A 12,266-nucleotide genomic window follows, 5' to 3' on the forward strand; every position below is an offset into this window, starting at 1 on the left:
GTTGTATGCTCTGTGCATCCCAACCTTGTGTACCAAATTTCAAGACCTTGCACTTTACAACATTAAATTAATAGCTCCACTCATTTGTTGATTCACATAGTCTATTCAGATCCTCCTGCATGGCCACAACATCTGTTCTACTTCTCATAGCCCTTCCCAACTTTTCATCCTTGGCAAACAACTGCACATCTTCAGTTAAGCTGGTCCCAGTGTTATTAATGTACATGTTTAACAGTAATGGTTTCAAAACAGATCTCTGTACATTCCACCTTGTACATGATTAGAAGATAGTAGAGAAGTTAATCTATAGAAAAGCCAGTGCAGAAATGGCATCTATGAGAAAGTGATTGGAAGGAGTCATTGAGAGGGGGGGGTTCACTATTAAATGAATAGTTCTCTTCTGGATACAATCAATCATAGAGGGAGGTTTTTGATGCTACACCACCCTCAAATATGAGAACAGTATTCTAAGATAGAGCAGATTTGGGATTTGTAGTGTTAAGAGTGTTAAGGACACGAAAGAGCATGTGTGTAGTGTTCTTAAGAAATTTCAAGTTGCTGCCACATACAAACCTATCAACCAAATCAGCCTGCTGGTATTATTTCATAAAGATAAAATTTCTCCATTTTTGCTACATGGTATTTTATTCAATTCTATGTAACTGTAACTTATCCTATTTTGAACAAATGGGCTGATCAATTAAAAAGTATCTCGGAATACCAATCACATATATGGACTATATGACAGAATAGAGATGGAAAGTATGATTATTTCATGAAGATAGAAAGAGTAAAAAGGGAGGTGGAGTGCTATTGATGATAGAAAAAGAGATGTCCATACAAGGCAGAGATGCAAAGGGAGAAATAGTGACAGTGGTTTTGAGGCATTATGGTGTGTGAGATAGAATGTGAATTGAATGAAATATTTAGTCAGATGTTAATTGCTATAGAAAATTGCTATAGACTTGATAATGTGGAGGATAGTGACCATGAAATGGTCACTATCCTCCAATTTCTCCTATATATATGGTATTTATTGCACCTGTAACATACCATATATAGGAGAAACAGGATGCACAATTCCTATCAGACAAAAAGAACATATACGAGACATTAAATATAATAATTATGGTGAAGCTGGCCTTTCTGATCATGCGCTGTGAACAGCTTACATAGAGTTGACTGGAAAAGCACTAGTTGTCTACATCACACCAAAACATGGTATGAATGCAAATTTAAGGAAGCCTGTGAGATTATTACCAACCACCCCAATCTGAACAATAATGATGGTCTAAAAATCCCAAACATGTGGAAAGCATATATTCAACCCACGGAACCTTCCTCTCTAAGAGCAACTATAAACAAGACTAGAAAATCCAGGGTCCTAAATCGAAAATAACAATTGTAATGCAAAAAATAGAATATCATTGTTACTGAAAGAAAACTATCTGTAAGAAAGAATGTTTATTCATGTTATCATAAATAGAATTTAGCTTGATGTAGTTTATAAATAATTATTTTATTTTATTTTTTTTCACCAGAGGTCATGCCAATAGAATAACTTGTGATCAGTTCACAAGTTATTCTACTCACATGTTAAAAGATATTAAAAGAGTTATTTATAACACAGTTGTAAAGTCCATAATTTCTAAAATAAAATTAATTCCTTGAATCTACTTATGCCTTAAAACTACCAAATCTCAACCAATTTGGCTGTAGCAAACTGTCCCAAATTTGGGAAGCTTTCGTCCTCTATATTTCAGTCTAACAATCAAGAATATGCATTTTAGCCCATTATAGCATATTTTGGACTTCAGCTTTATTTTTATTTGCTCATTTGCACAGCATTACTCAGTGCTTACAATATTATATGTACATTCTTGCATGTACATATAATATTGTATTGTGTTCCCTGATTGTACCAATTTACCATTGCCAAAATCTTGGAAATATTAATTAAATTTATTGTAGTTAATATTAGTCTATTGTAACTTCTTTAAATACAGTTATGAACAGCCAACATATAAGTGTTTATACATTATTCCTTGTTAATAGTGGCCTCAAATGTTATGTGATAAGAGGGTGCTGATCAATCTGAAAGGCAAAATCTATAGGACAGTGGTGAGGCCAGCTATGACATATGCTATAGAAACTGTGGCCCTGAGGAAAAATAACATCAGCAGGATGGAAGTAGCAGAGATGAGAATGCTTAGGTGGATGTGCGGTGTGACCAGAAAGGATTGTCTGAGAAATGACTATGTGAGGGGAACAGTGAAAGTTACGAACTTAGGAGCGAAGATACAGGAGGCAAGGTTGAGATGGTTTGGTCATGTGATGAGGAGGGAGGGAGGGAGGACGAATATGTGGGAAGAAGGGTCGTGCAAATGGATGTGCAAGGAAGGAGGAAGCGATGGAGAAGGTTTCAGATTATGTAAAATTTTTTTTTACATAATCTGAAAACCTTGCTCTAAGGGTACAAACATGGAACTTTTTCAAGCTACTTGAAAAAGCTCAAGACATATCTGCTAGGGAATCATACACTATTAACAGACAAAACACTGGTGGTGAATGTAGGGTATAGAGGATTAAGTAGTGTTGAGTGAGAGTTCTCTCTTGTGATGTGTCCTTGGAGGTATCACCTATTATTAATGTCAGTCCTCCAATAAGTGAAGCGGAGGTCTTACACACCAGGCAATGAAATTCATCTCCCACCTAAAGATAGTCACAAACATCCATGCTCATGGCAGTTCAAATGCTTGCATCCTATTGGTTGATTGAAGTGGTACATTGACCACTCAGCTAACCAGGCCTGCATTAAAAATGTAATTCCTGTTATTACTATTCTAAACAGTGATTAAGGTAACAACATTCACAGTTACCTTAATCTGACAAGGGATTTAAGACTTGAATCTTATTGGAGGCCTGAAGTGGCTTGAAAGAGTTCAATATGTAGTCATTGGAGCTGGTTTTGTGAATTATCTAACCCTTAGCCTACTCACAGTTCTGTCCTAAAGTACTATAGGTTTACAATTTTTGTGAGTGGGATTCACACTCTACAGACTTACCTGTACAGAGGTGTAAGAACAAGCTTTCAGAAAGAAATAACAGTGATTGATTGATATGAAAACAAAGTGAAATATTGTTTTCCATTGCTCTATTTATTTATTTTATTACATTTTATCTTATGTTAGGGTGGAACTGTGATTGGAAGTGCCCGATGCAAAGACTTCCGTGAAAGAGATGGTAGATTGAAAGCTGCTGCTAATCTTTTAAGGCATGACATCACTGACCTTATTGTAATTGGTGGAGATGGTAGTTTGACTGGTGCAAACTTATTTCGTCAAGATTGGCCTAGCCTTCTTGATGAACTGGTATCAAAAGGTGAGTAGTATCGGCAAAAATTCTTTATTGTCTATGATGTTAGAAAAGAACTTGTATTCATAATAGCACTAAGAGAATTGACTCTCAAACATTTTTTTTTATTATTCTTATAGATTCTATATGTATAGATAATCCAAATGTGCATGAAAGTAATGTAAATTCAATTGTCTCTTCCTTGAAATGATCGACTTGACATTTCTTGAAAATTTGATTGCTTCAAGGAAGATACGATTAAATGTACATTACTTGAATTTTTTTTTTTTTTTCAAAGAGTTGAGGAAATAGTTGTTTTGTGACAGTAGTATGAAGTGATTTAATGATATTGAATAACGGAAAATATTTCTTTAATTTTAAGTTTTTTATGTAATCTGTATATGCTGAAAGTAATCATCAAATTGTACAAATTGGTTCTTTTTCTGTCTTTCTTTTAGGTGCATTTCACAAAACAATAAAAAAAAAACATCTATTAAGTTTTTTTTGTTGTTGATCATCTGTTTGGCATTCATTTTTATGCATACTTCTTTTCCACTTTGGCTGAACAGATTGTATTGAAGTTTGGCATTTTAGATCTTAACTGAAATTTGTCAAACCACATAGTAATTTTTGTTAGATCATTTTTAGTGGCAACATGATTCGAAATGCAATACGATTTGAAATACACATAATCTTTACTCTGGCTGTACATAATTTTATGAATTGTCATTTACAGCTGTGCTGATATTTGTTTATTTTAATTTAAGCCAAAATATATTCGTTGCCAACATTCAGCACAAGAAATTATATCAGACATAAAAGTGAATTTCTGTGTTTATACACAAATACTAGGAGTGTTAGAAATAAGGGAAATGAAATGGTTTCTCTGATTGAATTTATTCAGCCAGAAATTGTTGGAATAAGTGAAACATGGTTAGATGAGGAGAATATCCTGATGGAAATAGAAATGAAAGGGTATGATGTTTTTCGTGAGGATAGGAAGGACAACGGGGGTGGGGTATGCTGTTGATGATAGCATGAGAATTATATCTAGACAAAGTGGAGATGCAAAAGAGAAATAGTGGTGGTGGTGGTGGTTTTGAGTCACTATGGTACGAGGTGAAGATTGACAGGAAGAGATATTCAGTCAGATGTTGCTATCAGCCAGGGAAGGTGGATGATGGAGATTAAGAAACATATAAGCATCTTGAATTAGTGAATGAGGGAAGGCTGATTGTTATGGATGATTTTTAATTTTGATAATAAATATAGGTTGGATTAAAGAAATAGCTTTTGCATCTGAGGAAAACAAATTTCTTGAGTTCTTCACTTAAGCAGTATGCAAGGGAGGGTATGTGAGGATTGGGACTTTTAGATCTAATCATTTTATCTGAAGGTATGATTGTGAGTGGAGTGTCACATTTTCCCCCATTTGATGATAGTGACTATGAGGTGATCATTGGGTTGTGGCCAGCCATATGAAAACTTCTGTGAGGAAAGGATATATGTGGAACTACTAGATTATGTGATTATGTGAAGCTTAGGAGACAGCTTGGAACCATAACATGGAAGGAGGAGTTTAGCAGGAAGGAGATAAATGCTGCTTTGAAATTGACCAAGAGATATTTAATATCCTCATCAGGGTGAAATCATGAGAACTTCAAGTGTTGCAAGTGAGTAGGAGGTATATGAAGAAATTAATAGTCTTCATGTCAGTGAGACAATAGAATTTGATGACATATCACCACATGTCTTAAAGGAATATTCCAGGGAATTGGCAGTAGCATTGACATTCTGTTTGATAAGAGTCTTACAACAGCACAAGTTCCAAGAGAGTGGAAAGAATGTAAAATTGTTCCACTGCATAAAGATGGTGATAAGGCTCTTGCTACAAATTATAGGTCAATCTGTATATCTGGGGTTGTGGCTAAGGTATTGGCAAGATTAGTGAGAACTAGGATACAGAAATAGATTCATAACAGCAGCATGGATTTTTTTTTTTAAGAGAAATCATGCTTTGTAAATTTGCTTGTGTAGTATAACAAGGTGGAAAATGCATATACATTGGTATATTTAGATGTTGCAAAGGTTTTTGATAGATTACCACATTACAAGCTGGTAACAAAACTGAAACTGATAGAACTGGATTAGACTTGAGTTGGTAGGGATTGACTGTTAGATAGGTATCAACAAGGTTCTCTGCACATTATAATCTGATGTGACAAATGAAGGAAGAAAGGTCATTAGTAGTGTGCTTCAGGGATCTGTTTTGGTGTCGTTGTTTAACTTGTATATTAATGATATAGGAACAGGTTAGATATGCAACTGTTTGCAGGTGATGCAAAATTGGAGAGAACAATGAGGAGTCAAGCCGATGTGGTGGCCCTCATAGGCTTGAATAGATTTTTGTGATTCAGCAAGCGTGTGTGTGTGTGTGTGTGTGTGTGTGTGTGTGTATGTGTGTGTAGAACTATCGTTCACTGTAGCAAAGTGTAAGGTTCTGAAATTTGATAAACAACTGCGGAATGTGAAGTATACACTTGGTGGGGCAATTTTGAAGGGGGTAGAGGAGACGAGAGATCTATGAATGGTGAACAAGGACCTTGAGGTTCCACGGTTGCATTGTACAAGTTGTGAAGTTATTCATCACATCAGATTATCGCAATATGCAGAGAATCTTGATGTGCATAAATATAGAGGTTATGGTTCCAGTGTATAAGAGAAATAGTGGTGGTGGTAGTTTGGACAAAAACTCATATGGATTATAGTGCACAGATTTGGTTACCTGTTTTTTTTTGTGGTGATGAGGATATATTAGAAACAGTGCAGAGAAGATTCAGTGAGGTGGTAACTGGTTTTTGGAATGTGTGGCACAAAGACAAATTAAGGGAATGGAATTCGCAAAGCTCATCAATAAGAATTAGAGAGGAGATATGATGAAGACATAAGTTGGTCAGAGGTTGTTACTAGGTTAATGTGGAAGAAATTTTTCATAGAGAGAGGTAGAGCAAGAGGCCATCCCTGGAAACTGTATAAGGAGGGTGTGAGCAAAGAAGTGATGAGAAGGATTTTGCAGTGAGAGTGGTTAATGAGTAGAATGCATTCCTTGAGAGTGAGCTTTATGTGCATGATAGTACATATCTAATGCGATGAGTCATTTGATCTCATGTAAGCCTGGCATTAATAGTAATGATGTCCACAGTACATAAGCCAGAAAACAGCTATAGGTGCAATTGTTATAACAAATGACCTCACTCTATATGAATGCTACTGTGGAATGCATGCATCCACCTATATGATTATCTTAAAAATCATTTTTAGTTGGCCTGTTTGATTTGTCATGAATTTTCAGAATTTAATAAAGTTAAAGGTTTGGGTGTTAACAAGCTGATACATTCTTAAACAGTGTAAATTGAATAGATTTATTGTCATTAATATATAAATTCACTTTATACACATTAATATATAAATGCACTATAAGTATATGGGGTAAATGGAGCATTATACAGAGCAATACATAATTTATATTTACGTTGCAAGTCAGCAGTTAGAATTGAAGGAAATACAGGAAGATGGTTTGATGTAAAATCAGGTGTGAGACAAGGATGCACATTATCTCCACTTTTATTCATCATTTTGGATCACATTATGAAAGAAAGTGCACTAAACCATGATATTAGAACTGGAGATATCAAACTTAGCTCTTTACTTTATGCAGATATTGTCCAAAACACATCCAGTGCAGGATTCTCTAACTAAATTGAATAATAGCCAAAACAAGTTTGGAACGAAAATCAATGATAAAAAGACCAAAACTATGAAAATAGGCAAAAGCATTGAACATATCAACTACATTTTGAATGTAGAGCCTGTAGAACAAGTAAAATATTACAGCTATTTAGGCAACATTTTTAGTTAAGATGGCAAATTAAATTTGGAAATAAACAACAGAATAAGGAAAGCTGGCATGGTGGGTAGCCAGCTGAATAAATTCATATTGAATAAGAGAGAAATTAGCCAGAACACCAAACTATACAGGCCAGCGTTCAAACTAGTTATGGATCTGAGAGTTGGGTTAGAAATAAAGCAGTTGTCAATGATTAGAGACCACAAATGTGAGAGTTTTGAGAAAAATTAGAGTTCTGAAACAGATGGCATCAATAGTAGAATCATTAAAAATGAAGACATCAGGAAGGAACTTGACATTGGCAATCAAATGTGAGCAGGGTTAATCTAAGGTGGTATGGTCACTTAAACAGAATAGGAAAGGAAAGATTAGCAAAACAGATGTTTGATTCCAGGAAAAGGACCCAGAGGAAGACAAGTTCTAGGTATATTGATTCATTCAGGGCCTTAAAAGAATGAAATGCTAGATATGATAATATTGGATTTCTGACAAGTAATAGACTAATTTGGAGGAAAATTGTTGATAGAAGATTATTAATGATTTAAACTTGCTCATGTAGTGTTGTCATAGTAGTCTGAACATCCCCTGAGGGTACATATCAAGAAATTGATTATGACAATAACATAAACTACCACTAATACGTTTTACCAGCTGGATATCTGGTAACTTCAAAGTTATAGGAAAATTTTCAAAAAAATTGTAATGCAGAGAAGAGTGATGTGAAGTGATATATTAAGAGCCTATTATAATATAAACTACAAATGGGTCAAGCTCATGTAAACAGTCATTCTGACATGGTTGGTGGTTGGCCAAGTGGTTAGCATATATGCTCTCCAGCTAAAAGGATATGGGTTCAAATCCCACCTTGGGCATGGATGTTTATGATGGTTTGTGGCAGTGGTGGGCAGTATATGGCATTGGTGTTGATGATGGTATTTGTGTAGTTGGTGGAGAAGGAGAGTTGTAGAGTAGGTGCCCTCCCTCGACGAGTCTTTGAACTCCTTGGAGGTGTCATGTAATAATAATAATTATATAATCTAATAAGCAACTTCCATACATTGTGTAAAATTAATCCTTAATTCCTATTAAGTGTTCCATGTGTGTGGTTAACCCTTTTAATATCCTTACAATGCTAGGAAATTATCTTTCGGATATGACCAAGTAATTGTATTCCAGTTCATGGTATGGTCTGTAGTTGTCACATGCATGGTAAACCCTGAGTTTTCTTGCTCTTTTGTGAGCAACATCACCACATTGTCTGCCTTTCCCAATTTAAAAATGAGAGCAAGTTGTCTTTTTGCTATAGGAGGTGGAATGTATTGGGAACGAGATGAGAAGTATGAAAAATGAGATTAGGAGATTGGAAGAGATGAATTCAAGCCAAATCAGAGTAGGAGTGAGAGAGAGTTATGGGAATGATAGAAGATGAGAGAATAGAAACAGTAGGAGAGAGGGAATAAGAGAAGTATGGGAATGGTAGAAGAGGAGAGGATAGAAGCAGTAGAAGAGAGAGAGAGGTATGGGAATGATAGAAGAAACAGTAGAACTGCAGTTGAAAAAGAGATTATGGAAGAGATATAAGGAGAGCAGTGGTGGGCAGATACACGAAGAATATAAGACGCAGGCCAGAAGAGTGACTAGTAGCGTGACCGAGAAGGCAAAACTGGAATACGAGAAGAGATTGGTTCCAAGATCCAAAGAAAATCCTAGGGAATTTTTTAGCTATGTGGCCAGTCGGAGGAGAAATGATTGTAGAAAAATGACATTGCGGGATAAAAATGGGAATAGAGAGACTGATGCAGAGGACATAGTGGAATTGTTCGATGAGCAATTTATTGAAGTATTTCATCCTGGAGAAGAAAGTTTTAATACTAGAGGGATAGGATAGGTTTAGAGGTGCAAGAGGAGAGTGTGTTCCAAATATTGAGTACTCTGGATGTCAGTCAAGCTGTGGGACTGGATAGTATTTCATCACAGGTTTTGAGAGCATGTGCTAAAGAACTGACAGTTCCATTGACCTGCCTCTTCAGTAAAAGTTTGGCTTCAGGAAAGGCACCCAAGGAATGGAAGAAAGATAAGATAGTGCCATTGCACAAAGGCAGTAGCAGACTGGAAGCGTCTAATTATAGGCCAGTTTGTGTGTCATCAGTAGTTGTTAATGTCTTGGAGAAATTAGCGAGGGACTATATGCAGCATTGGGCAGATGAGGGTGTGTTATCTGTGAGAATCAACTTGGATTTGTTAAGGAGCACTCATGCTTTAGTATATGATTGCCTTTTATAATAAAGTGACAAGAGCAGTTGATGAGGAAAAGGCATATACTTTGGATTTTGGATATACTTTTAGATTTTGCAAAGGCATTTGACAAGGTGCCACACAATAAGCTGATATTTAAGTTGTAGCACATGGGTTTAGATGTTGGGTTAGTCAACTGGATTCAGGATTGTCTGTCTGATAGGTATCAGAGAGTTGTGTATGGTGGAGCAATATCAAGGAAGCAGAAGGTTATTACAAGTAGGGTTCCACAGGGCTCAGTACTGGGACCTGTGTTGTTCAACCTTTATATCAATGACATTGTCAATGGATTGCAAGAGGATATTCAGTTGTTTGCAGATGATGTGAAGCTGGGAAGGGTTATTAGTAATAGTGCAGATGTGGCAGCCCTGCAAGAGGATTTGAATAAAATAGACAGATGGGCAAATGAATCAGGGTGTTGGTTTAATGCAACAAAATGTAAAGTCTTGAAGTTTGGGATCCATCGATGGGAGGCTGCATACTCAATTGGAGGAGCTGTACTGGAGGAAGTAGAGGAGACAAGAGATCTGGGGCTGATGATTGATAGAAAACTGAAATTCAGGGGAAGCATATTGCAAAGGTTGTGAAGGTAACCCAAAAGATTGCTGCAATACTGAGAAGGTAACCCAAAAGATTGCTGCAATACTGAGAAGGACGCTGACCTGCAGAGATAAGAGTTATCATTTTGTTGTATAAGACACTGATCAGACCACACTTAGACTGTTGTTCTCAGATTTGGTTCCCAGGATTTGAAGGGGTATATTAACTGTAGAAAGGAAAGGTACAGAGGCAGATAACAAAGATGGTTTCAGGACTGCGCAGTGTCAGTTATGAGGATCGGCTGAGTTTGGACTGCAGAGTTTGATGGATAGAAATAGGAGAGGTAATATGATCGAGTCTTAAACTGTTGAGAGATAGTTACAGGGTGGATATTGGGGGCTCATTTGCTTGGTGGAACAGCGGGAAGGAGCAATGACAAGGGGCCATCCATGGAAGTTAAAAGGAAGCTATGAGCAAGAGGGTGAGGAGTGGTTTCTTTGCATGGAGGGTGGCTGAACTGTGGAAAGCATTGCCTGAGAGAGTGGTGAGAGCAAGAACAGTGAATGAGTTCAAGGAATGGTATGACTTTAGACTTTGTGTTTCCTAAGAATTACCTCCCATGGTGAGTCTCTTGACTCCATGGAGGCCTGAATAATAATGATATATCATATGCTAAACTAGGGATGGGAATCCTGTGACCCTTAAGCCACATGCTGCCTTTAGAGGCATCAGTGCAGCCTTGTTGCATATTTTGTCAATTAAGTATCTTCATCATTTGCAAATTATACTTTCTCAAATGACATGTATTTTAATTAATTATGTAAAAAAATTGTTATTTTTAAAGGAGAGTATTTAAAAATCCAACCACTATTATCAGTCTATCCATTGTTCAATGTCTAGGTTGGTTGATTGGTAGAGCCTCTGCTACTAATGGCTTGCACAAAAAGTTAAGCAAGTTTGAACGCAGTTAGTATTTGGAATGGATCAGTTGTTTGATGCTGTTGGCACACTCTCCCTCGATGAGTCTTTGGACTCCCTGGAGGTGTCACATAATAATAATTAGTGCACTAAAATTCACTAGATGCCACTATCAGTGGTTAGCACAATGTCAGCTTAATTAAGAAATTAAGAATTTAGTTTTGCATGCATGTTGCTATATTGTGGTGTTGTCATATGTATTGTCATATTTTATAACAAGCTGAATGAGTAGAAGTTTTTGTTCAATTTGTTTATTTTTTTAAAAGTTTTTGTTTGGAAAACTTTCCTTGAACTGTGATCTTTATGTACCTGTTTCACTCTACTTGCATATTACTGATTTCAGTAATTCCCATTTGTTATGTATCATTCTTGTTAATAAATAAATTAGCAATTAAATTTCAGCTAAAAAAACCCTGATAAAAGTTTAATGGAATGAAACAGTAACAGGAAACAATTGAAAGAAGTATTTAATTCTTCCAATATTTCGTCTCAGTTACAGAGACATCGTCAGGGAGTACAAAATGAGACGTCTCACACACACACACACACACACACACACACAGTACAAACTAACTGAAACAACTGGAAGAAAAGCTACAGTCCTAATTAGGTAGGCACCCTCTATTGACCAGTTGGCAGTTTAGGATGTAAACTGGGATTTTGAACTGTTAATGTTTCCCAAAGTTTGGGAAGTTTTATGCAACCATATTTATTTAAATTAGGTTGATTTTTAAGAGCAGAAGCAGATTCTAAAAATAGTCTTTCTCTTTTAAATTTACTGTGATGTAGCCATGATGGTCTTTTTCTAGTTGATTCTGTAAGCTGTATCTAAAGCATGGTCTGCAAGGCCAGATTTGACCATAGTCATGACTGTAGATGCATTTTTTATGTTCTTCCATTCAGATGGTAGCTGATCATCCTGTATTTCCTTTTTGTGTGTGTGTGTGTTACAAGTCTCATTTTGTACTCCTTGTCAATGTCTGTGTAACTGAGACAAAATATTGGAAGCATTAAATCCTAGGGCTATTTCATTCCATTAAACTTTTATCATGAGCTTTTCCCAGCACTTATGTAAGCTTAAAAATATTCGAGCCGTAAATTATATACACTAATAAATGAAACAGTTTCAAACATAAAAGCTATGTTTATTCATATACCAGAGTTGTTGCTCTTTATGTTGAAATCAGAAGGT

General features: G+C 36.1%; 1 protein-coding gene across 3 annotated transcripts in view; it reads left to right on the forward strand.

The window, feature by feature from the left end:
• Positions 1-12,266, forward strand: part of LOC150100974 (ATP-dependent 6-phosphofructokinase-like) — a 308,202-nt gene that overhangs the window by 23,940 nt on the left and 271,996 nt on the right. For all 3 annotated transcript variants that reach the window (XM_090401413.1, XM_090401415.1, XM_090401414.1), the window contains exon 3: positions 3,192-3,381. In XM_090401413.1, the coding sequence (XP_090257539.1) occupies positions 3,192-3,381 (190 nt within the window). The remainder of the gene's footprint in view (positions 1-3,191; positions 3,382-12,266) is intronic.

The sequence above is a fragment of the Typopeltis vanoorti genome, chromosome 12 (genome assembly GCF_054136105.1).
Source record: "Typopeltis vanoorti isolate ZY-2024b chromosome 12, IOZ_Tvanoo_1.0, whole genome shotgun sequence".
Lineage (NCBI taxonomy): Eukaryota > Metazoa > Arthropoda > Arachnida > Uropygi > Thelyphonidae > Typopeltis > Typopeltis vanoorti.